Here is a 24,966-nt window from a genome sequence, read left to right as displayed (position 1 = left end):
GTCAAATACTTGTACATGGTAACAATCAAACAAAAACGATTACTTCATAGCTTTGATCCTTTTTAACTACAACATATTCTTTTGACAAATGTGTTGAGTAGTCTAGATGTTATTTTACAATCAAATCAATCGCACTTCTGTTTTACAGCGGCAGTTTCTGCAGTTTACTCAATTATTAATTCGGCAGAAGAAGAAAAAAAATGGATGCGAATACAAAGGTAGGCTCTACAAGTTTAGTTAGCTACATGTTGGGCTCACTTTACTGAGCATTGCTATTCATTTGACCTTTTATATTTTGTATTCATATATTACAATTTAAAGATATCATTTACACTGGATACAGCTATTCTGTTAAGTATTGCCTTATAATACATTGTTTTATTGTGTCGGTACCACAGGCCCTGAAAGCTAAAGTGATGCTATGGTGAGAGCTGTGCCTATAATCTGGATTATGTTCATTTAGATTGTTTGATACTTTCTTTACGCCTTGCATCATGTCTAACAGAGAATCCATTCCCTGGGTGTTTTCAGGACCGATGTAAGCTACCATGACATGGAGGAGATAAGCAAAATGCAGTCCATTCCTGATCTGGAGAGGTTTCTGTCCTTTTATGACCAGAAACACATCTATCTATTTGAACACAATCACACACACACTGCAATGACATATTTTTCTGTCACCCTTTTTTCTTTTCTGTGGCAGTGCTTTATGCAGTGTGTTTGGAGTCCACCTCCCTGAACCAAAAAGAGAGGTTCTGCTGGAGATGTATGTCCAGACTGTGCTTTTTTGCAGAGAGCGCAACTTTAAAAAGGAACAAACCTCGGCTCTCTTGTCCATCATCAAGTCCATCCATGAGGCTAACATAGGTAAGAAAAGCCATATTATTATCACTGTATTTGGATGATGAAATCATAAAACACTGCAGATAATTTGAATGTAACTTTATGTTTGGAACTCTTGCAGAAACTCCACTCGACAACATAGAACAGTGTTTCAAATACTGCAAGGATCTAATTCTCTGTCACTCAGTCAGGGTCAGTCTTCTAACTCAGAATATTATTTTAAAACCCGTGGATTCTCATGAAAGCAATGTTTCATTTCCGATGCTTCTGTGTGTTCCCCCACTACAGCGCCCCCCCTTTAGTATCAACCTCTTCAGCTCTGAGGAGGTGGGAAGTATATTACAGTACATCCATAACAGCTACCTGAGACACTACAAACTCTACAAATATATTTTCACCACACAGGTAAGAATTGGAAATCTGTTATTCTGCACAAATTGTTTCAAGCAACTTCTGCAAACGATCATTTGTTTTCACTCGAGTCCTGTGAAAATAGATCTGGAGGGAATAATGAGTTCTATGTATTATTTTTTCACAGCTAAGACTTGATCTATCTCTGAATTACTCTGAGACCCCAGACCAGGAGGAACCCACCATGGAGGATTCATCTGCTCCAGGTAATAATTACAGAGTAACAGCACTTTCAGTAGCACAAAAGTTAAGTTTTATGCTGTATCTTGATATTTTAGAGCACCGCAGACCAGATTTATTAATAACTATAAGGACTTTTCTTGCACCAGATGATGAAAATCTGAATGAAAAAGAAACAGAATCAGCACCGACGACAGACAGCCCTCCTCCAACACAAGAAGCATCCATCGAAGAACCAGAGGGAACCACACTCGGTAGGATCACAAATCACAAAAAGGACAGTGCAAAAATAACTTTTTGAAGTCTAATGCACCCCAACTAACTGCTTCACTTTCTCACTTTCAGGTTTGAAGTCAGAACTGAAGGCACTGATTGAGAAAGAAGTCAGAGAGCAGATGGTGCTCGTGTCTGGACAACTAGATCAGCGAATGAAGGACATTGCAGATCAGCACAACAGTGCACTAGCTTCACCATTGCCCAACCACTGGGGCAAAAAATAATGGTTGAGATACGCTGATCTCAAATAAGCACTCACACATCATTTGACAAGTCAAGCTCAAACATTAGTTTTATTATCAACAAAACTTTGTTTTTTCCACATACAGTACATCATATCTGCATTTGTACAGCTATTATTTCTTCGAGAGGCACTTGCCACTTATCAAACTGAAGAATGAACAGAGTATGGAATGGTGTTGGTTAAATACAGTCACAAGTCATTTTCACAGTTAGTTTAAGTGGGTTTCCTATTGAGGAATGCCTGCATGCATGATAGCTGCAGGTTACTCTCCCAACAGCACTCCAAATATTCTACACGAATGTTTCACACGTCTTTCAGTACTGATTCGTAACACTGGAATATCTGTAAATTGTAACATGATGTGTATGGAATCATCTATTAAATAATTAACGACAGTGCTTTCATGTCCACTTCAGCCACGCAGTGTTTAGAAACACATCATCTCCTCAGTTATAACTGACGATTAACAGGCTATATCAGAAATACACATAATGTACTCAAATGTGATGTGTTATTTCAAATGATTGTGCAATGTGTCCTTTACTGCAAACCTGATGACCTGACAAGAAGAGTTTCAAACAACCACAAACTTGGATCAAAGGGCGGATAAGATGAGATGTGCATGCTTAACTTGCAGAACCACGGTGCGCATTAATAAGGCACACAAACATCCCGGCCCCTGAATTCCTCATCTTAAAATTAAACAGTAAATTTGACACCACAAACACCGACATGAGAGCACATGCGAATGTTTAAATAAAAATCAGTGTGTTTAGGAATGAGGTTGACCGTTTTATGTTTCAAAGTCCTCCAGGCCCAGCAGCATGATTTTAGCCGTGTTCTGAAAGAGGGCGGCTCGGTTCTGCTGCTCCCCTTTCTTCACCCAGTGCCCGTAGATGCGGAAGGCGCAGCCGTCGATGAGTTTGCGGACACCGCGAAGGGAGTAAGGATCTCTGGCCAGCACTTCCCGAGTCAGCGGCCGAGCCCTGCGGTAACGGCTGTACATCCTGATACAGGCCAGCACGCTCAGTATCAACACCTGAGGAGGCAGGAGAAGAAAGCAGGTGAGAATGGAGAGGGTATTTTGTCCGAAGCGTAGGATTTCAAATCGGCTGCCATTACAAAAATATAAATAAATGTGACTCACCCTAAAAGTCTTTCTGGGACTGAAGAGTCGCACATCCTCCTTCTGGTACAGTCTGAAGAAGGGATGTGCTAGAGCTTGCTCAGCGGTGAGACGGACAGCTGGGTCCACCACCATCAGCCTGGATATCTGAGCAACACAAGCAAAATGAGTGAACATCAGGACTTTTGTGATAATGTTGATGCTGCTGACTAACAAACTAAACAGCAAAAGCAATAGCTTCATGGTTCAACCTAAACTAGGAGAAATTAAAAGGAGAATATAGTGAACATTATTATTTAAATTCAAACTCAGTCAAAAGAATATCAGCTTACCAGATCTTTCACAGTGTCAGACCTGTCATCCCACTCGGGTGAGCTGAACTGATAGTGACCCTCCATGATCATCCTCAGCATCAGCATCTGCTTACGATGCCAGAACGGTGGTGAGCCGGCCAGTAAGGTGAAAAGGATCACGCCACACGCCCAGCTGTCCAACACATTTATCAAAAAAGGGTAAGCAAGGCTTAGAAATAAAATTCAGGACAACACCCAGGATCATGCTTTGTAAACTTATACGGATTTAAATGCTATTGACAAAAGAAAAGACTTACAGATCGACCTCTTGGCCATAGCCCATGTGCATTTCATCCATCGAGCATTTCAGTATTTCAGGGGCCAAGTAACCAGGCGTCCCACAGAGCTCTGATAAGAATAGAATAATAAATTAAATAAAAAAGGCTAAATAGATCATTTTAAACTCTGACTGCACAAATGATTTACATATCTAAACGGAACATCAATATTGATTTTCAGGCATCTGTTTCATTTCATAGCACAGTACCTCTAAGCTTTTTTCCAGGTTGTAGCTGAACAGAGAAACCGAAGTCTGACAGTTTGATGTGTCCATAATCATCAAGGAGAATGTTTTCAGGCTTTAAGTCCCGGTGGACGATGTTGAAGGAGTGAAGGTACTGCACGGCCTCCAGCAAAGCTCGCATCATACTCCTGTAGAGCAATGGGTTTTTATAAAATGCATCTATTTTACATTACCACTTTGACATTGTACTTAATGGTTTTAATCTCCTTTCCAGGCAGCAGCATTTATTTGCAATGCCTTGAAAAGATCAACTTTTAGAGATGTGGACTGTGATGTGTGAATGTGATTTGGCATATGTGAGGCTAAAACATGCAGAAACACAGTTATAAACCTATAGCTATGGAGAGTGACACCGGCCATACAAAGACCCAAAATGCTGCCAGATGAAACGAGCTGATATCGTGTGTTGATGCTGGAGCTCACCTGGTTTCCTTCTCATTCAAAGTAACTTTTTCTGTGAGGTAGTCAAACAGCTCTCCTCGCCTCATGCTGTCAATGAAAACACGAGATTAATACCATCCCACAAAGATGTCATGATTTTTCATTCACATAGTGAGGGGAGGAACTGTAAAGACAAATGTATTTGAGCTTGTTGTTGTAATACTCACAGGTCAAACACCAAAAATATGAAGGTTGTGGACTCATAGGAATCAATAAGAGTGACTAAAGGGAATCAACAGAACACACAAAAAAGTTTTAACACTTTTTAAGCTCCAACAACAGAAAATGAAAGGGTCTTGCTTTTCAAAAGGGCAGAATAACATACTGATTGAGGAGTGTCCCTTCACCATCTTGAGGACCTGGATCTCCTTCAGCGTGGAGGTTTTCACCTCATCCAGCTGCTGGACGGTCATCTTCTCCGCTGTGATCTCGATGATCTTCACTGCCAACTCTTGACCCGTGTGTCTGTGCACACACCTGCGCACCACACTGCTCACACCCCTGAGACGCCATTGATACAGAGCACAGCGTGGGTTTTAATTAAATCATGCCAACAGACAAGTTAGACAACCGAGATCACGTTCCGTGTTATCTTTGCTGGACTCACCTGCCAAGGACCTCTTTGGGGTCATACTTCTGGTAAAACTCCTTGGCCCCCACCCAGTCTGGTAGTTCTTCTCCAACAACGATGTCTTTGGTCATGATGACGGAATATGAATCTATAATAACAACAAACTCACTTTGTAACTGTGCTGTCTACAGGAACTGCTGAGCTAACTCCTGACAAGGAAGTGTTTTGTTTTGCTTTAGTTTAATTCTAGTTACTCGGGGGATTTACTTGCTACACACACACACCTACACACATCTTTCTCCCCTCTACTGTAGCTTAGACATGTGAGTTAGATCCATCACGACAGTTAGTTAGCTAACGTTAGCGGTGTCTGTTTTGGCCTTGCTGCAGCAGCGGGTTCACTGACCGTTCAGGAAGCTACTCACCATGTATCAACGGATCAGAGTGAGCAGGAGACGGCGAGTATGGAGTCAGTGTTGAAGTGTCATCACAGCTCAAGAAACCGTGAAGCCATACCTGCGTGCAATTCACCGGCGACAGTATCAAACTTAGCTACCGATACTGTTAACAACCGTTAGCTAGCTTATCAACTGAGCAGTGTGACACTCTCGTCATATTCCTCGAAACAGTTCGTAGTTTCGTAATACACAGTGTAACAATACTGCCCCCATGAGGCCAGAGTGAACGTTGCAGTCTTAAGTAATACTATTCAGAGTTATTTTTAGAGGCATTGCAGATGAGTTCAATTTAAAGATTTCCCACTAATGCAATTGACCTGGTAATCATTGTTTATCTTTTTTTGATTAACTAAAAAATGTTTTTAAAAAAAGATAAAATTATTATGCGGAAGTAGAATACCGTCATTTCCGGTAGGTTCTCTGGATGCACTGAGTTATATTTCCAACCGCTCCTTGTGAAGGTTTGTAGTGGTAATATTTGTAAGAAACAATCTAAACCTTTCTTTGCATGTATAGGTTTTTTTTGTACATTATACTTTACGCTTGCAGTTATTGTCTAGGTAGAAATGGCGACCACCGGTCATTAAATACGCTGGACAAAGAGCGCCGTCTAGCCAACTAGCGCTAGGTCTCGAAGAGTTAACGATAGCATTAGCATAGCTAGCGTTAGCAGCTAATGTTCGCAGATCTTGACAGAAATGCCAAATGAAAATTAGTCGGAAGCTTTTCCTGCAGCGGCTTATACACTAACAGTCAACGTAAGCGTACAGGAATGCATATGAACACTGGAGGATCATTATTAGGAGACAGTTAAAATCAGTGGCCCTGTGATTGTAATGCAAGGCTAATGCCGTTGCTAGCTGTCATCAAATGAATGAGTTTTCCATTTTCAGACTAATCTAATCAAATTAATTATTTAAGAAAGTTTTGTAAAGCTGTACCGAGGTAAACATTTCATGTCATGTTTGGTTTCTTACAGGGGAAGGAAAGATGTCAGGTGCTGGGGGAGGAAAACGTCCCTCAGGGGGGGACAGCCCCCCTGGCCCACCTGAGAAGAAGAGCAAAAAAGAGGAGAAAACCACCACCACTCTCATTGAGCCCATACGCATAGCTGGAGTCTCCTCCACGGTCAGTTACTGGTGTTTACTCTCACAGTCCATTTACTACTACTACCACCAGGATGACTTACACATTGTAGCTCATCTCAAGTACTTTTTGCCCAACAACATTCAGGACCTCTGACATTCCTCACTTTGTTGGTTGTATTTGTTCCGTGCAGGAAGAAATGGACATGAAGGTCCTCCAGTTCAAGAATAAGAAGCTGTGTGAGCGCTTGGAGCAGCGGCAGACGATGGAGGACGAGTTACGAGAGAAAATTGAGAAGCTGGAGAAAAGACAAGCCACTGATGACACCACCCTGCTGATTGTCAACCGCTACTGGTCGCAGGTACCTCTTCACACCTCTACATTGTTTTAATCTAACTATACTATAGTTTCGCCGAAACTTGAATTCAGAAAGATTAAGGGTGGGGTCTCATTCTTTCAAAGCCACAAGGTATTCAACAACAATAAATGCAAATGTTACCCAATGGTTTGAATTAACCTGACCATCTGTGGAAGTCTGTGGAAGCACCACAGTAATAGTAATCAAAAGATCTTACAAATTGCAAGACTCGGCTTTTGGAATAGCACTGTCCAAGTTTTGTTGTACAGAAAGTATACTCAAAGCAATGATTTTTTTTTTTAACCCTTGTGTTTCTGATTTGCAGTTGGACGAGAACGTACACGTTCTACGCAAACGTATCGAGCCAGATGCTCCTGTGACATCTACCCCTGCCCCGCCCGCGCCCCCTCTCCCTGAACCCACACCAACGGAGGAAGATGGTGTCAATCTGATCTCACCAACTTCTGCTGTGCCTCCACCTCCACTCCCAGACGGCCAGAATGAGGGGGAGCTGGCAGAGCATCAGGAAGAGCAGAAGCAGCCCCCTCCTCCTACAGGGTCAGAAGAGTTGTTGACACCCACAGAGCCGCCACAGGACTCAACAACAGGTAAGCAGGGTTTTACCTGACCATGGTGACCTATCAGTTACCCTCCGGTATTGAACTTAACCCATCTTTCTGTTATGTTGCTACTGTTGTTGACACTCTGAGGCAACTTTGTGCAGCTTTTGCAAAAACGCTTAAAATCAATCATTTTATTACACAGGTGTGTGCAACAAAGTACCATAACGATGTCTGATAGTCAGACATTGTTTAAGATGATTAGATGTGTATTTACTCAAAGTGACAACAGCTGGTGTGAGAATGAAGGAGAGGGCAGGAACAATATGTTCTGAAAGTATCTTTAAAGACGAGAGGAAAATGTTGCAGGTGTGAAGAGAGCAACTGTTAGCTTCCCTTTTATTTTGTGGTAGACTCTTTTTGCCAAAAGCTGGTAGAATTCCAGGCTGTTGTAACGCAATCCTGACCTCTCTTATCTGTACAACCTTGCCAGTTCCTGCATGCTTGAAAGTATTTGAGAATTAGCAAAATGCTCATTCATAAGTCCACACATGGTTTCCAATTTTCTACCTGAAGGTTGAAGCTTAATACTTTGATCATCTGCTGATTTTAACCAACCACATCTTCCTTTTTTTTTTCAGATTCATCACTACCCCCTGCTCCCCTAAGTGACAATGCCAAGGGCTTCCTGGCTACATTAGAGCACAGCAGCGAGGAGGAGCTCACCCTGCACTTACAAGACCGCATGCAATTCAGCAAGGAAGCCATTGCCTGCTTGGTCTGTGTCTTTGACAGGCTGCACAGCCGCAGTGACAACATGTGCAAGCAAGTCCAGCCTACAGGTAACTGGGAATATGCTTGTTACTGACACAATCATATATGATCAGCCATTGATACAAACATACAAATATTTTTTTATCCTACGTTAAAACTGATGGACTGCTACTTTTTGTTTCCTATGTCATTATCGAGTTGTTGGTGTAGATAAATGTGAGTTAGCTCTACTTTTAATTTGGCTAACAATATTGATCCTCATTGGCAGCGTGTGAGGACGATAGCCAGTCTGACATCATCCATGTGAACAACACTCTGCTGGACGAGAACACTCGACTGCGAGACCTGGCCACTCTGCTGCAGGGCCGACACCACAAGATGTCCATGGAGGTACGATGTCCTCAGCCCTGTTAGTGGCTTTCAGCCTGTCTGCTGAATTGTCGTGCTTGTGTGTGGTTACGAGAGGTGTGTGTCAGAAATAGTTAGAATATGTGAATGACAATATTGTTAAAAGCGTGTCTGTGTGTATGTAATACATGTGTAATGCTTATAGAGTGTACTTGTCACTGATGACATATTGCTGTCGCGTCTTTGCCTCTCTTGCAGTACAATGAGTTGGTGGACAAGGTGACCAGCTCCGAGACCAAAGTGTCAGAGATGGAAACAACGGTGGAGGACTTGCAGTGGGACATTGAGAAACTCCGCAACAGGGAACAAAAGCTCAACAAACATCTGGCAGAAGCCATGGAGCAGGTGCGTTTGTGTGCAGTTGTCTGTGTGTAACTTGCCTCTTGTAGTGCGCGTGGGTGCTTTTTATCTGTCCACTAGGCGTTTCATTCAGTGATGAGGCTCTAAGCATTAATGCGTGTCAAGCCAGCTGCTCTTATTGATGCACATCCTGCTTTGAATGCGTGCATCAGCTGTCTTAACGGTTAAGAGTACCGTTCATGATAGCCGTCACTCTTTCAATTAGCTTAAGCTGTTGATGTTGTTATGTTTACGGTTAGGTAAGAGTGCTGTAAAGGGTCTGTTATGGTGACATACAGTGCAAACACTTAAAATGTCTTTATGCTAACGATAAGCATTGTTATGTGTATGCTAGCGAGCAGTTCACAGTTGGCTAAGTCCTGCCCCTGAAACTCAGACTGGCCAATCAAGCTTATTATCGGCCAGCTCTCTCTGACTAGGGTCCAACCATCCGGCTGTGCTCCATAGACTCTCGTGCATCTGAAGACCTATTAATGGCGTTTCATATCTCCATTGGTGTCAAGAAGATTGTAGATACTAAAAAGATAAATACTATTCTTTTTGATGTATTAGAAATACCGGTTGTATTTTTAAAACTGAACTTATGTTAAATAATGACTGATGTGCTGCTTTGATGTTAGATACACATCGACTCTGCCCTGTATCTTCCTATTTCCACATTCATGTACTTGCTTATCTAAATAGACGATTGACCCTTTGCTCGACTGCAGACTGGCATACATAGCATCGGCCAGCTCCGACCAGGACCTCACAACTATACGGCTGTGCTTCATAGACTCTTATGCAATCGTTTCAGCTAATTTAGTGGATTTCGAGCTAGTCATGGCTAAACGTTGTGCCTGGGTCTTGTGTAACTGTGATATGCGTTTGGTTGGTGATGAAAGTTGCCACCGTAGTCGTCATCTGCCTCCAGATCAACCAATGGCTCAATTATTTTACAAAAGCAGGGTTTCAACCAGTAGGGGACAGTAGCTATGCATATTTAGAACCATTTCTAGAATTAAATATTTTGCATTAGAATGTTAAGATTAGGACCTGAATCTATCAGCAACACGACTAAAACCCAAATACATTGTTTTTTTAGCAAAACAAAGTGGTTTGAGGTTTTAGTCTCTTTTAAAAGATAAACATTGATAGAATCATAGAATGTGTGTAGGTGTGTTTTTGTTCTATGATATTGTTTTTCTGTCTTGTTTGTTCTCATTTAATTTGTAACATATGTTCCGTGTCGGCTGTCTGCAGCTCAAGTCTGGATACAGCAGCAGCGGCAGCTCAGGTGGACTTCCTGGAGGCCAGATTACACTGAACATTCAGAAGGTGAGCAACTATAGAAAGGGCCCCTTTGCAATTATGTTTGCGTGTAATATCTCTTAGCACATAACTTGCTTCATATCTCAGATCTTTGTGCTGGCAAAACAGTGTTTAATACCATGCGCATTTCTTCTATTTATAACATGTTGTCTTTGTTTTGTTTTTCTAGTTTGAGAGTCTTAATGCAGAGCTGGAGCACAACCAGGAGTTGGCTAATAGCCGCATGGCAGAGTTGGAGAAACTGCAGGTGGAGCTCCAGGAGGCTGTGAGGGAGAGTGAGAAGCTCAAGGTAAAGATATAATCGCTGGTTGTTAGATTAGAAGCATTGGAAACACCTCACCTGTTTGTCAAGACTTTATATTCATCGTGTAATATTGTGGCTGAGATTATAGTTTTGAGCCTGTGTAGTGTCGTAACAGACTTCCAACGCTCACCTTTCGTTGCCATCTCCTGGTTTTTCAGATGGACTTGCGGAATATTCCAGAAGATATTGTGAAGGAGACTCTAGAGTACAAATGTCTACAGTCCCAATTCTCGTTACTGTACAATGAGTCGCTTGGGGTGAAAACCCAGCTGGATGAGGCACGGGCCCTCCTGCTCACTGCCAAGAACGCCCACCTCCGACAGATTGAGCACATGGAGGTACATTTCAGTTGTCAAAGTTGATCTCTTAAGAAAGAAATGTGTTTAGAAAATGTTTGTTTCCTCACTGCATCTTTGTTGTAGCCCAGTGTTGCCATTCCATCTGTTTGTCTTAATTCCTTTGTCTTGGCAACTTCAACCTGGATTTGTGTATTATTACCGCCACTTGGCAACAATGTCAACAAGTCTTACTGTTTTCATCTGTTCAGAGTGATGAGCTCTCCCTTCAGAAGAAGCTGCGGACTGAGGTAATCCAGCTGGAGGATACCCTGGCCCAGGTGCGCAAAGAGTACGAGATGCTGCGCATCGAGTTTGAGCAGAACCTGGCAGCCAACGAGCAAGCAGGTACCTTTTGAAACGCACCCTCGCATCTACCAACACGTCTAAGAAATGACTTAAAAAGCACACGTCGACTGCGCTCGGTGTACGTCTGCCGCTCATCCTTTGTCTCTGCTCTCTCAGGACCAATCAACAGAGAGATGCGACATTTAATCAGCAGCCTTCAGAACCACAACTTGCAGTTGAAAGGTGACGTGCAGCGCTTTAAAAGGAAGTTGCGGGAAACGCAGATGGAGATCAATAAGGTAAGATGGTGTTATTTACGGATTCAAGTGTTTACTGTGTTCATTCAGGGAGATCCAGAGGGTTTTCCTTCCAAAAACTAACGTCTCTTTATTTACCTGTCAATTAAAGGAAGTCTTAAAAATAGTTTTTGCTTTGTCGACAGTTACGTTGTCAAAGTGGCGACACGGGGGTTCCGATTCTAGAGGAGACGACGAGTGAAAGCATCGACGTGAAGAAAGAGGAGGATGAGGACCAGGAGGAGGAGGAGGAGAGGAGGAAGGAGCTGGAGAGACAGCGGGCTCGGGAGAGAGAGCGGGAAAGGGAGACTGAGCGAGAACGAGAGAGGGAGCGAGAGAGAGAGAGGCAGCGCAGCGACGAGCTGAAGAGGAAGGACTCGGACACGCTGAAGATGCTCAGAGTAGAACTCAAGTACATCCCCTTTCTACTCTAATCCACTTATATAAATTATACATTTATGTTTTTGTATTGTTTGCTCTTTTTTTTAATGTGATCTCTTCGCCTCCTTTAACCCCTCAGGAAAGCCCAGGAGTCCCAGAAAGAGATGAAACTCTTGTTAGACATGTATAAGTCGGCTCCAAAGGAGCAGAGGGACAAAGTGCAGCTCATGGCAGCTGAACGCAAATCTAAAGCGGAGGTTTGTTCTTTGGCGTCTTCTGTCGTTGCCGTCATACTTTTGGCACATTTCTGTTTTTGCGTCCCGTAACCCGTACCTCCATAATGATCAGGTGGATGAGTTGAGGATGCGAGTGCGCGAGCTGGAGGAGAGGGAGAGGAAAGAAAGCAAGAAGCTGGCTGATGAAGATGCCCTCAGGAAGATTCGAGTGGCAGAAGAGACCATCGAGCACCTGCAAAAGAAACTCGCTGCCACGAAGCAGGTATGTGTGAATTTCTTTTCCTCTCCTCAAACATAGCGGAGCATGTAAGTGGAGTGGCAACACAGGCAGGAGGCTGAGCATGTGTACCACCTTTATGTTGTTGTTTGATAAATATTCAAACCTCTTCCACTTTTTAAACGTATTAAGAGTTGCAGACCTGCATGAAGTGAGACATGAACCTTTAGCACTGTATGGAACATTGATCAGATACGAATATAAACAAGCTAGCTGTGTTAAGAATGAAAGTAGTGCAATGAGTAGCACATTTGCCTCGGACGAAAGTTCTCCTGATCTATGACGACAAAAGAGGAATTGAAAGCTGACGCTAAGTCTGATATGCAGATTTTTTTTTATCAAAAACTTGTTTGCCATTTTTTCCATTTGTTTGTTTTTGTGTGCAGTTTCTGTCTGAACTATCAGTTATAAATGTACAAATGTCGTGGCACTCAATCTGTAAGCAACTATAATAACACATTGGAGTTTTCACAATGTTCATGTTTTGATTATAGACATTTTCTAACAGCAAAAAAAAGAAGCTTTTTATTTATTTAATATCATGCACAACACACCCCATAATTATTACTTTGTATCTCTCATTTGGTGCAAATCTGGTGCAAAAACCTCTATCTGGCCCTGCTACAAGACAAGAGGAGGGGGGGGGGTACTCTGAAATGGTCATGTTGACATTTTAAGAGGAAAAAATATATAAATGCATCATTTTGGGAGCGGCAAATCTTTTTGGATGAGGCACCCTGATGATGAATTCAAAGTATGTTAAACAGCGTCAGATCTGAGCTCACGCACTCGACTCTGCTGTCTTGTAAATGTCGAGATGCTTTCATTAGTGCATCAGAAAACTCGGGGAATAAGAGAGCGGAGTGTAACGACCCCATTAACTGGTCCAACGTCGGTTCAGTTAGGTCATCGCAATTCTAAAACCATAGTTGCGTAGATTGGGGATACACCCACATTAGATAATGTCCCAATAATATTCATTCAACTGTTGACCTCAGTGCTACATTGAATATGATCTTGAAGACTTCGATGCTTATCCCATAATACGGTTCTTATTGTCACCCAAGGAGCCGTGAGGATCTTCTCCTTCAGTTCGGGCTCATTATGCCAGTGAACTTTGGTACAAAGCAAACAACTGCACTAAGACCATCCCACAATAATGCAGGTCTCTTTTCAGTTAGCACTGAGACTAATTAAATCAAATACAGAAAAAGTGTAAAAGAGTTATGACTGTGTATTAAGCTATTTAACTGCTGCTCCGTCACATTTTATGAGCATAAAGGAAACAGATGTTGCGATCTGAAAGTCCACTGCTTCTCATGCTTGGGAGGTCAGGCAGAACATACTTAACAGAAGGCAATCTGGACTAATACTGATGTATTTGGCTCTTTACTTTTGCCTTCTTATCTGGTATAAAAGCACAGTAACTAAACTATTTTGGACTCGTATGGGTTTGATTTGTTCGCTTCAGTTTCTGGCTGCCAGCGTTTAGCTTTGCAGGGTGACCGATTGGCAGAACTATCCAATAAACGAGCAACTTGTGAGATCGTGTGGCTTGTGTTTATGGGCCCCAGTTTTCAAATTTTGCAGCACAGAAAACAAACCAGATGCGATTGCACCTCGAGATGCATCGTCAAAATAGGCTAATGAAGATGTCATGTAATTAATGAAATCAGGTAAATATGCCGTAACAAATGTCATAATATAGTGTCATCAAAAAGGCATAGTATGTTATAGTATAGTGTCATTAAAACATAATAAATATATATATTTTTAAAGGCCCCACTGGTTTTTCAACTGGAGTCCAGAGGCAATATCACTTTCTGTCACTGTGTTGTATTGTTTTTGATCCCCGACACCTCTGTCTTTTGAGGAGGAGGAAGCCCTGCTCAGTGAGATGGATGTAACAGGCCAGGCCTTCGAGGACATGCAGGAGCAGAACAGCCGCTTGTTGCAGCAGCTACGCGAGAAGGATGACGCCAACTTCAAGCTGATGAGCGAGCGAATCAAATCCAACCAGATCTACAAGCTGCTGAAAGAGGAGAAGGAGGAGTTGGCAGACCAGGTTCTCACATTCAAAACCCAGGTAAACGTGCAACTTCTTCAGCTGGAAGTGCAGCATTTATGGTTTTCATTGTGTCAGGGGACTTGCGTATTAACTGTTGCTGTCGCTCTGCAGGTGGATGCCCAGCTGTTGGTTGTGCAGAAGCTAGAGGAGAAAGAGGGCATCCTCCAGAACACACTTGCTGCTCTGGAAAAAGAGCTGTCTGTTCGGTCACAAGCACTAGAACTCAACAAGAGGAAGGTGTGAAGAAAAATACCATCAATCATTTTGTCAGCTCTTGCATTTCAGGTTTGCTATTTGACGGATGATTTGATTGCTGCCAGATGTCTGTGCCCCTAAATATAAAAACTGCATTCAGAGGATCTGGATCATCAATCTGGTGTGTTCAGGTTCCCGTGAAAAGTTCTGACATCCGAGAGTTGTTGGGTTCCTTCCTCCAAACAATTGTGTTTATGAGCTACATTTGTTAGCCAATTAAACCCACCTGTCTAGTATTTGCTATCATTGCTCAAGTACCTGTCAAGACACCAGCTGTGCACTGGGGCGCTGTTAATGAGGTCATCTTGTGTGTGTGTGTGTGTGAATTGTTACTTTAACTGAAACCAGTGGTTGCCTGGAAGCCACAATGAGGATCAAAAAACGTATGGTATGTTGTGGAAAATGGTCGTCAGAGCTGGAAAATATACACAATCTGCAGTAACTACGATGAAATATGCAAAATCAATGGTGCAGTTGTTTAAGTTGGTACATGACTGAATCTTTAAAGTTAGCGCAAATGATAGACTCAGAATGTCTTTTATTCAAGCTTATTGTACCACCACCACCACCACAGTGCAGCTCAGGAATTTCATTAGTTTTTTTTTCTTTATTTTTTATTGAGTGTGTCCGGTTCCTTTCCTCCTGCAGGCGGTGGAGGCTGCCCAGCTGGCAGAGGACCTGAAGGTGCAGCTGGAGCACACACAGGCCAAGCTTAAGGAGATCCAGGTCTCTGTGGCTGAGAACCGCACCGCCCGGGAGAGGGAGAGCAGCAACCTGAAACGAGCACAGGTATGTTGTGTTTTCAGCACTGGGGATATCGCTCTTAAATCTGATTGGGAGATCGCATCAGGAGACTGTGTTAAACAACCCCCTCTCCTGATGCCTTCTAGGAAGATCTGTCGAGGCTGAGACGGAAGCTGGAGAAACAGAAGAAGGTGGAGGTGTACTCCGATGCCGATGAGATCCTGCAGGAGGAGATCAACCAGTACAAGGTCAGGAAGAGAGTGTTTTAATGCAGAGAAATGAATGGCTTTAATTAATTTATGTTAATGGCGAGGGAGTTATAAAACCACCAACAGCTTTTTGGCTCAAACTGCAGCAGACTAATGAAAGTAATGTGCTGTAATGTAAATTACTACACCTTTTTTTTCCCCCCTGTTTTTCATTTGTGGGTACGGTCCAGAAACTGAGCTCAAAGCTCCACAGAAATATTACGGTCTGGGGATATCATGAAGCTTACTTGTTACACCCTCAAGTGTTAACTGTGTTACCATACAATACATGGATACATATCATAACAGTGTTGGGAAGTCATGGGCCCGTTTACAATGTGTTTATCTGTCTCCAGGCCAAGCTGCGCTGCCCCTGCTGCAACACACGGGACAAGGAGACGGTGCTCACCAAGTGTTTCCACGTATTCTGCTACGAATGTCTGAAGATGCGCTACGACACCAGACAGAGGAAGTGCCCCAAGTGCAATTGTGCCTTCGGAGCCAACGACTTTCACCGCATCTACATCACCTAATTCACAGAGAGGCAGAGGAGTGACAACAGAAAACCGTAGACGGAACCAAAGGCGAGACACTGATAGAGAAAAGACAAAGGAACTGAAGATTTATTCAAAGAGGCAGACAGTTTGGGGATAGCAGATGAGATGTGGTTCCCCCAGTTTTTTTTTTTAAATCTCTTTTTTGGAAAGACTTGTTTTACCACATCATTTCTATTTGGTGACCAAACAGATAATGGCACATCTGACAGTGTTGTGCTGTAGTTAATAAACGCATTTGTTTGTGCACACAGTGATAGTCTTACATGTTCGTCTGCTCTGCACTTTGTTTTTTTTTTGTTCTGGCCATTTAACACCCCCCCCCCCCCCCCTTAACCAAGCTGAGCACACTTTTAAGTATTTCTTCGTGTATTGAAAAACTTGGACCTGCGGAGGTACACGGCGGATCTCAATGAAGCGTTTCTTTGAATACTTTTCTCCTGCTGCTTTTCAGAAATCCCGCAGAAGCAGTGATTTGAATTTCGAAAATTAAAAGAAGCCATGCTTTACAGACTGCATGTGTGAAACTAAATGTGCTTCTAATATATATACAGTGCAACAGCCAGAGTTGTGCAACTCCCTTAGTTAAGCTATAGTATCAACAATGCCAGAGAGACGTCAGCGAGCTTGGCTCTCAGTCAGCACATACAGCACTGTTTGGATCACCTTGGGCAAGGTCCTCGGTGTGTGTTCATCCTGTTGCCATGGTTCCTACTGGAGAGTTTGACACAACATCTGCAGCTTATAGTGCCTCATTACGGATGAAATCACTGCAGTGGAAAGTCGGCTCATATGGGTGTCCTTAGTGGGCTGTGCTGCTCCAGGTCCTCTTTAGACCGCTTTCCTAAAGGTTAGCCGTGACAATAGAGTACAAAAACATCTGTTTAACAACATGCGTCTTACCTAATTGCTCCAATGAAACCCCTTCTCCTCTGTTCGGATGATGTGAACTATTTGCTGGGAGGTTGGTTAAGCGTCTGTTTGACGTTAGCGCTTGTGGGGAAGGCAGATCTACGCACCATGTAACGCACACTGAAAGTTCCAGGCTGCAGAGGAAAAAAAGAGTACATCTGTGAGAAATACGCGTATCAGGCATTTGGGAGCAGTTGAGCAAGACCCCTTAAAGAATTGGCTATAATCTCGGCAGAAATAACACCGTGATAGTTTTCATTAGCGGTGGTTGTTTACTCATGAATATGCATAACCTGTCCTAAATAAATAAGTAGTTTTGACTTTGTGCTAAGTGATCATTTGTATGCCACACAGCACAGATGATGTTGTAGTAACCGGTTCATATGTGAGACAATGCTGTGACAGAGGCCGACCTGATAGCACTCCAGGCACAAGTCCACTGGCTTTGTTATTGCATATTTGTTCTGCAGCATCAGGCTACACCCAGCCCCAGACATTAATAACACCACCCTGCGTCACGGACACTCACTATTCAAATGTCAAGTTTCCAAAAACAACCAAGTGCGGTTGTTTAGTATCTGCACAGGGCTCTGGGGTGGACAACGACGAAGCTTAAATCCCGTGTTCACTTTGTGCCGATTTTCCACAAAGGCTTTAAAAGCTGATAGTTTTTCTAGAGAATGTCATCTGTTTTTGCCTCACTTGCTGTTCCTCTTTTTCTGTGCATGGGACCCAGACTCGTGCCAGAGAGTTGTGTTTTTTGGCAGCGAGGGGGGAATGACGTCGACAGGCGTGGTAATAACAATGAGAACACTATTAAGTCCAGACTACACGGGCTCTGGTGAAAAAGAATAGTGGAGAAAACACTGCAGGGTGTGGCCATACAATATGAAATCTATGTATTTTAACTTTAATACCTGAGGTGGTTTCTTTGAAACGTTGGCTCGAAGCGAAGCAAATGAGACCACATACTATGATAGAGGAGTTTCCTGTGAGTCGGGGAGTGCGCACAGAGAATCCGAGCAGTACAGTACATAGGAAATGACTCATAGGAGTTGAACTGTTAGCGTGGGTGTGTGTGTGCGCTATTAAAACAAGGCTCAGACTCCTCCGGGTGACTCACTCTGATGCTCGCTTTTCCATGCTGAAAACCAGCGCGGATTGTTAATCAGATGAACTTTCGGGAATTGTGTAGCCGACAGCGAGCAGCTTTTCCCCCGCAGACACCATGGCTTCTAACGCTCTCTGTGCGCTGTGCGGACTTATTATAGCGGCTGTGACCAATTTCTATGGTGTTAGCGCACAGAAAAGTAAGTAAAATAACTTTTTATTCTAACAATTCCAACATTTTTTCTTTTTTTTAAGTGACTACACAATTTTCCCTCTTTCTTTTTCTTTTTTTTTTTACATTTGACTTATGGGCAGTTGTTGGGTATTCTTGTTTCTGTGAACATGGACTGGAGTCTGCTGGTCTGGTCTCTCTACAATGGAGTCAGATAGTGGGTCTGCTTACAAAGCCGCTTCCTCTACCAGCTGCATTTCTCACCGGTTCCGCATTCCGATCGCCTTATTTCACCCAGTCCATCCGTGTCCCTTGTGAGACGGACAGGCCACATGAATAGGGCGCACTGCCTGTGTCCATGTAGCTCAAAGATATGTTTGTATTGTCTTACAGAAACTAAAAAGCTTTTGACTTTGTGGCCACAGCAGTTTGGATTTATCCCAGACTGAGATTTCACTGAGAGCCTAAAATCTTGAATTATTACACTGGGTTAGGACCATTTCCTCAGACACTGGTTACCAAATGCATTTAACTCACTTAATCAAAACATGCTTGCACGGTCTAGATTCTCTGTGTGAAGCCATCTCCACATCTGGACATCAGCTGTTGGTCCACCCACCCCCTTCCAGTTCATGACAAAACACAGCACCCCCACACCCAAAAACACCCTTTGTAAGACAGCCATGTGCTGAGATATGCCAAGGTCTTCTGCTAGGGAACACAACAAATTACTTCAAAACAAATATTAAGTGCTGAATCATAAGGAACATCTGTGGTAATTAGAAAATAACCCCTGCTGCTAAAATATAATGCTGTGTGATGGGAGTTGTTGCCATTCAGGAATGTGTTAAAACTCATGAGGAATCCCTCTGAACCCCCCAGCAGAGTAATAATCCTAAAGTTAAGACCAATCTCAGAAACATGGTTGAAATGTAACCAGCAGTTTCGGGTTGTTGTCTGACTTAAGCAACAAGCGCTCCACTCCTCAGGTGTGGTTTTGATGGAGGTCAACCAACAGTCACGGCTCAGTTCCTCTCGGTGACCTTCTGAACCCTCGTGCGTGAGTCCAGCTGTACTCGCTCGATGATGTAGAGCTGCAGTCATCTGGAGAAATGCTTACAAGAACTGTGACACATTTTTGCTGTGACCACAGCTATAAAATGAGTCAGTCAGCTCTGCAGGCTGTGGAGGATGTAGAGTCTCTTGGGACCTGAGCATGTGGCTGTAACATAACCACAGAGTTAGAGGTCAAAATGCCTCAAACATGATTTGTTTTCTCAGAGTCTTTTGGCTGCAGCTGGTTTCATAATGACATGTACGTGACAGGTATCTTGAGTTAGGTGACCTAGGTGAAGTTGCCATTTTAGTTCTTCTAGGTTTGTCAGCGGCCTTTGACACAGTCCATCGCGCTATTTTAATGGATCGGCTAGAAAGGTTGGGAAAATCCGGTGTTGCACTAAACTGGTTTTCTTCTTATCCAACTGGAATCTTTTGTATCCGTTGATGTGTTCTATTAACTTGTGGGGTGCCTCATGGGTCGATTCTTGGACCCGTTTTATTTTCTCTGTATATGCTCCATAGGGCACTTGATCCAGCAATGTGTTTGTGTGCTTTATCATTACTACGCTGATGATGCACAGCTCTACTTAACCATTGGGCCCGGTGACCTCTCAAATTGAACTACTCGGCACAAGTATCTGGCTGAGATTAGTAATCGGATGTCTCAAAATGTTCTGCAATTAAATCACAGTAAAACTGAAGAACCCCAGACCAGGTCTCTACAAACATTCCTCAAACTATTACAACATCTTTTGCTTTGAGGGTTACTTTACATCAAGACAGTTATTCAGTCCTGCTATTTTCACCTGAGCAATATTGCAAAAATACACCCAAACCTCCTAACAGTTGGAAATGGTCATCCATTCTTTTGTGTACTACTGTAATGCTCTTTATTCCTGTCTTAAGCCATAGGACATTTTCACTATTTTCTAATATTTGATAGGCCAAATTATTAATTGAGAATACAAACCAAACGATTAATAGATAATAAAATGTATCGTTAGTTGCAGACTTAATTGTAAATCCACCAGTCTTAGAAAACAGCTATGTAAATGTACTGAAGTACAACTTTGTACTAACTTTTCTTGTTCGCTATATACTCCAACTACACTATATATCAGATGTTATTATTCTACATTTTACCCCACTTAATTTTTCTGGAAGCTGCAGTTACTAATGACTTTTCTGTTTAAGCTATAAAAAAATAAAACTTTTCTGATGGTGCTCTACTACTCTTATATAAAGATTTAAAGACTTAATCTACCACTGAGACACAAACAAATGGAAGTCCAGGGAGGCTTTCTGCTCATCAGGTTCCATTACCGTAGATAACAGTAGAACATATATTTTACACCTCACTTGGATGTCAGTGGTCAGACCATTACTATATATTTGTTTATTGCACTTACAGTTGGTTTGTCAGCTGCTTGGCTTGACGTCACAATATTCATTACCTGGTGGTGGTGTCATTGAAGCTGCCACAGTCTCCTACACATTCATTTTACTACTTTTGGTTTGCGTCAGCCTCGTTTCTCTGTTAGTTTTAGTATTGTTTCAGTGTTGAGAAAGGAGCCGGTTTGAACATGACAGTTACCACAAATGATGAGTCAGTATAGGCTCGGGTGGTTCCTAATGGACACAGAGAAGGAAGAAAGATTGCTATCATTTTATCTATCAAATATCTGTAGACTATTTCCTTGTTACTCTATGTGGAACTTGGTCGTATCTGGTATTGTTTTATTCATCCTAAAGCCTGACTTGTGTTGTAAAATTGTTTCATTAGAGGTTCAGTGTGATGTCTCAATATTCATTACATAATGCATAACCTTGGGGTGTTAATACACAAGTGCCTCTTAACCAAAGCCAGGAACCTGCAGAGAAAACTACGCACTATTAAAACACTAGAACAGTTTCTACACTCAGCCTGCTATTGGTGTTAACTGTGTCACATCTTCAGGCGAATTCTTTCGTTATCATCTGGGAAGTGCACGGCTTTAATTGTTCAGCTGCCACAAAAGCTAAACCACCGTCAACGTCTTTCTCACAGAAGTGTTTGTTTCTTCTCTGGAAGTCGCACACGTACACAGACGCAAAACAATTCAACGGAAGCATTCTGAAAACACATCCTGCTCTTCACGCACCAAACGTTACTGAGTAATTCTCTTTCTTGCAATTAAGTTGCATCAGCACTCTGACCCATAGGAATTTCCCACTTTCATTTTATGAGAAGAAGAAAGCCACAAAGTTCTTTCACAAGTCAAACCTTTTCCTGTATTAGCTGAATCCGCCTCTCCTGCACGTAACCTGTCTATGATTACTTTAGTTTATGTTATTCCAGAATCACATCTTTTTTACACATTTTGCATGACTCTCAAGTGGTGTCTCTTAATATTACCTCCACATTATAATATGTCAAAGTCTAAGCAGTGTTCTATATTTAATAAGTTATGAAAAATGTTTTGCCATGAAAACTAACTAACCAATGATCTCTGACGTTTTTCTGTGTGCAGGTCAGTGTGGAATTTTAGAGTTTTGGAACTCAGATTTAGACGTTTGTGTGCCGTGTGCATCATGCAAGCAGTACCCAAAGACCCCGTCATGCAACACATGTAAGACATTGAATCAGTTTATGCCAATGACTTCCTGTCATGTTGGATTCATACAGCGATATCATTTCTTTCACTGGTTGCAGTTTAAACTCTTTCTGTACAACCAATAGGTAAATCTGTGGATGAGACACCTGACGTGTGGAAACTGGCAGCCATCACCAGCTTCTCAGTGCTGGCTGTCGTGCTGGTTGGTGCTGCGTTCGTCATCGGGGTCATGGTGCATCGACGCAAGTCACACAAGCGGCCTCTGCGTGGTGAGATATATTCAACTTTAAATCACAGCAAAGCAATGCTTTAAAAATAATGCTGCGTCCCTGGTGCAACGCGATTCTTGGTGACATTAGCATACTGTGTGCAGTTTATTTTTTTAATTCTACTATACTTTTAACGATTTTTTTAGTGACATTTTTAGGATATGGTATACTAACACTTTTTTTAATGCCATGCCATACTATGACTTCTTGATGACTTACTATACTGTGACATTTTAATGCATTTTTAGATAAGGTTTATGACATGTTACACTATGATGATGTTTTTACAACATATTTTATGACTTTTTTATGACATACATACTAATGACTTATGACAAACTATACTTTTTTGGGGATTTATGAAATACCATGCTTTTACTTTGACCTTTGCCATGACCTTTTAACAACATACTATACTTGACATGAATTACTTGTTGTACAACCTACTGTTCTAAGACTTATTATGTCAAAATGTCTGTTGTGAAAAAGGCCTAATACAGGTGATCTATTTATGTTATCATTCTACTGCGATGCTGGGGAAAAATGCTAATTTTGGTCTTGATTTATTACAGAACCCATTGAAGAAACGGCGGGGCCACTTTACCAGGCTTAAACATTTCAGTAGGTATAACTTTCACTATGTCACAACAAGGGATGAACCCAAATATATATTTGAATGATATACTTCTGATGGAAGAGAGGAGTGGATATGGTTTAATAAAAAAAATGAATTTAAAAACAATTAAAATATATACTTTTTTGAGGACTAAAATGCCGTGTTGACAGCATGTACGACTTATTTTCTTCACATTTTATTTGTACGAAGTCAAATTTGAATGTAAACCACTAAATATCATAACCATATGTTTGCAGCATCACTATCATTTTAAGCCTTGAAAAGTACATATTGGTCAGATCATAATCAAAGCATGCTGTTTGTTGGAAATGTGACTCTACCTGTAATTACCCATAATTTGACAGTGACTGTAATCTTTGTCATGGCCTTTACAGCCTCAACTTAATCTGGAAACAGATGTGACAGAACCAAGGAGCGACTGGTTCAGACCTGGACGGAGCAACCTCTATGCAGAGCTATGTACTCTGACTGCAGGTCAGGGTATCTCTTCACCAGAATAGGATGATTTTTATTTATTGTGACTGTTGAGTGAAGAGATGTGCTCAGTTCTCTCACACGCAGTGTAGACCCGGCAGTGACTACAGGAGCAACTCTTTCACCTCTGTAGTAATAGTAACATTATATTAGTGGTATCATTCTCAGATATTGTGTGCCTTTACATTCCACTTATATAATATCTATGTCTGGAAGACCTTTGTGGTTTAACAGTTGTTTGATTCAGAAAACAAAACTACAGTCCTTTCTTCAGAGAGATGGATGCTTTCCAAATCCTGTGTATTTTCTAGCAGGACTCCAATGAATGTAAGACAGCTACTGCTGCCTGCTGGGCTGCAGTGTGATCTCCTGCCATTAAGTGGGGTTAGGCGGGGTCTCTCTGCCAGTCATTTTTAAAGAAAAATCACATGTGAGTAAGATGTACTGTTGGCACATTAAGGCCATTTGAATGTAGCTACTTTTACAGTAGGTGAAATGTATTCTAGCCTTCTTCCCTGCCAGTACCTGCTCTTTTTTAGTTGCCTGGTATAGTGAAACAACGTTTGATTACCTGTACTCATTCACTGTTACCTATGACAACACAACAAAGACCCTTTATTGCAGGTTATTACAATATTGTCTTGTCTGTTGTAATGTTACTAGATTTTAGGAGATTTTAGCTGGATGTTTCTCTACCACAACCCCAGAATTCCCTCGTTACTGTCCCAGTGTTGTAGGACGGGACAGAACACTAGACACACAATCCCAAACTGCTAACATGTGGCAATGTTACGAGTAATGTTCTGTAGGGAAAAAAAATGAAAACTAGTGTTTTGGTGGAGCTACACAATCCCTATGCTTACTAACTTTGACCTGTTGAATCGTCTTAGATCTCAAGAAACATGTGGAGATGTCTGTTTATAATGTTGTGGCCATTGAAACCAATGAGAACTGTGGTGGCCAAGGTTGTTGTTTTCCATTTATTTCTTTAGTTCAGGATGTTTTCTATCTTGATCATCAGTTACTGATGTTTTCTCTGTGTCTGACAATGTTTCAGGTCATATTTTGAACAGATCTGTCTGCTTGTGGGTAAACTGCTTGCCCTTTGACAGCAAAATTACTTAAAACACAGACACTTCCTTTTTTCTAATATTATTTATTTTTAAATATCTTGTGGTGTTGTTTTGCATCAATTGCAAGTGACAAGCACAATTTTAAAGGGACTCCAGTGAAGATTTTTTTAAAACTTCCACCAGGCCAGCTAACAATGATACTGAGCAATAACTAACCATTTCTGCATATTTCTCTTGCATTCTATTTCTAATTGTATATACTGTACATGCACTGGCTTCTTGTACGTAATGCAATCGTATCAACTTCTTTGTGTACCAAATGTATTTTCACAATAAAACTTCCAATGATTGCAAGTCTTGTTTATATGCAAACTGTAAAAGCTGCTCCATTTTCTGC

General features: G+C 41.9%; 4 protein-coding genes across 5 annotated transcripts; 3 read left to right on the top strand and 1 right to left on the bottom strand.

The window, feature by feature from the left end:
* Nucleotides 1-200: 200 nt before the first annotated feature.
* Nucleotides 201-1,934, top strand: cfap119 (cilia and flagella associated protein 119; the record flags this gene model as incomplete). The annotated part of the gene is made up of 9 exons (XM_079182883.1): nucleotides 201-218; nucleotides 399-424; nucleotides 532-597; nucleotides 704-867; nucleotides 965-1,035; nucleotides 1,132-1,248; nucleotides 1,382-1,460; nucleotides 1,584-1,688; nucleotides 1,780-1,934. 9 exons carry the CDS (start codon nucleotides 201-203, stop codon nucleotides 1,932-1,934), a joined length of 801 nt encoding a protein of 266 aa, XP_079039009.1.
* A 50-nt stretch (nucleotides 1,935-1,984) lies between these two features.
* Nucleotides 1,985-5,582, bottom strand: phkg2 (phosphorylase kinase, gamma 2 (testis)). The gene is made up of 10 exons (XM_079183050.1): nucleotides 5,394-5,582; nucleotides 5,005-5,116; nucleotides 4,723-4,898; nucleotides 4,565-4,619; nucleotides 4,380-4,445; nucleotides 3,921-4,084; nucleotides 3,691-3,781; nucleotides 3,413-3,566; nucleotides 3,102-3,227; nucleotides 1,985-2,993 (listed from the first exon to the last, which is right to left on the bottom strand). Exons 2-10 carry the CDS (start codon nucleotides 5,097-5,099, stop codon nucleotides 2,748-2,750), a joined length of 1,173 nt encoding a protein of 390 aa, XP_079039176.1. The 5' UTR covers nucleotides 5,100-5,116; nucleotides 5,394-5,582; the 3' UTR covers nucleotides 1,985-2,747.
* Nucleotides 5,583-5,840: 258 nt separating this feature from the next.
* Nucleotides 5,841-16,524, top strand: rnf40 (ring finger protein 40). Of its 2 annotated transcripts, none has more exons than XM_079183292.1 (20): nucleotides 5,841-5,887; nucleotides 6,406-6,554; nucleotides 6,706-6,873; nucleotides 7,196-7,478; nucleotides 8,072-8,272; nucleotides 8,473-8,594; nucleotides 8,811-8,957; nucleotides 10,215-10,289; nucleotides 10,453-10,572; nucleotides 10,746-10,925; nucleotides 11,135-11,270; nucleotides 11,388-11,509; nucleotides 11,653-11,918; nucleotides 12,027-12,144; nucleotides 12,236-12,385; nucleotides 14,277-14,486; nucleotides 14,580-14,705; nucleotides 15,372-15,512; nucleotides 15,614-15,715; nucleotides 16,072-16,524. In XM_079183292.1, exons 2-20 carry the CDS (start codon nucleotides 6,417-6,419, stop codon nucleotides 16,246-16,248), a joined length of 2,982 nt encoding a protein of 993 aa, XP_079039418.1. In that variant the 5' UTR covers nucleotides 5,841-5,887; nucleotides 6,406-6,416; the 3' UTR covers nucleotides 16,249-16,524. The 2 variants fall into 2 exon arrangements, with proteins under 2 accessions (XP_079039418.1, XP_079039417.1); XM_079183291.1 differs by having other exon boundaries at nucleotides 14,274-14,486.
* A 1,783-nt stretch (nucleotides 16,525-18,307) lies between these two features.
* Nucleotides 18,308-24,917, top strand: LOC306712751 (tumor necrosis factor receptor superfamily member 12A). The gene is made up of 5 exons (XM_079182162.1): nucleotides 18,308-18,491; nucleotides 22,033-22,131; nucleotides 22,242-22,385; nucleotides 22,958-23,006; nucleotides 23,397-24,917. The coding sequence occupies exons 1-4, from the start codon at nucleotides 18,410-18,412 to the stop codon at nucleotides 22,996-22,998; spliced, it is 366 nt and encodes a 121-aa protein (XP_079038288.1). The 5' UTR covers nucleotides 18,308-18,409; the 3' UTR covers nucleotides 22,999-23,006; nucleotides 23,397-24,917.
* The last annotated feature ends 49 nt before the right edge of the window (nucleotides 24,918-24,966 follow it).

The sequence above is a fragment of the Pholis gunnellus genome (genome assembly GCF_910591455.1).
Source record: "Pholis gunnellus genome assembly, chromosome: 21".
In the NCBI taxonomy this organism is placed as follows: Eukaryota; Metazoa; Chordata; class Actinopteri; order Perciformes; family Pholidae; genus Pholis; species Pholis gunnellus.
Note: the sequence above shows the minus strand (reverse complement) of the source record. Positions and strands in the feature narration are given on the sequence as shown.

What these genes read in the sequence shown, in the direction of transcription:
- LOC306712751 (XM_079182162.1), top strand. Translation starts at nt 18,410, where the DNA reads ATGGCTTCTAACGCTCTCTGTGCGCTGTGCGGACTTATTATAGCGGCT. An exon ending in TGGTGTTAGCGCACAGAAAA is followed by an intron (nt 18,492 to 22,032) that starts GTAAGTAAAATA and finishes TTCTGTGTGCAG; the next exon opens with GTCAGTGTGGAATTTTAGAG. An exon ending in ACACAAGCGGCCTCTGCGTG is followed by an intron (nt 22,386 to 22,957) that starts GTGAGATATATT and finishes GATTTATTACAG; the next exon opens with AACCCATTGAAGAAACGGCG.
- phkg2 (XM_079183050.1), bottom strand. Translation starts at nt 5,099, where the DNA reads ATGACCAAAGACATCGTTGTTGGAGAAGAACTACCAGACTGGGTGGGG. An exon ending in ATATTTTTGGTGTTTGACCT is followed by an intron (nt 4,446 to 4,564) that starts GTGAGTATTACA and finishes TTTCATTGACAG; the next exon opens with CATGAGGCGAGGAGAGCTGT. An exon ending in TTGAATGAGAAGGAAACCAG is followed by an intron (nt 4,085 to 4,379) that starts GTGAGCTCCAGC and finishes ATTGCTCTACAG; the next exon opens with GAGTATGATGCGAGCTTTGC.
- rnf40 (XM_079183291.1), top strand. Translation starts at nt 6,417, where the DNA reads ATGTCAGGTGCTGGGGGAGGAAAACGTCCCTCAGGGGGGGACAGCCCC. An exon ending in GGCAGCCAACGAGCAAGCAG is followed by an intron (nt 11,271 to 11,387) that starts GTACCTTTTGAA and finishes CTGCTCTCTCAG; the next exon opens with GACCAATCAACAGAGAGATG. An exon ending in ATGCTCAGAGTAGAACTCAA is followed by an intron (nt 11,919 to 12,026) that starts GTACATCCCCTT and finishes TTAACCCCTCAG; the next exon opens with GAAAGCCCAGGAGTCCCAGA.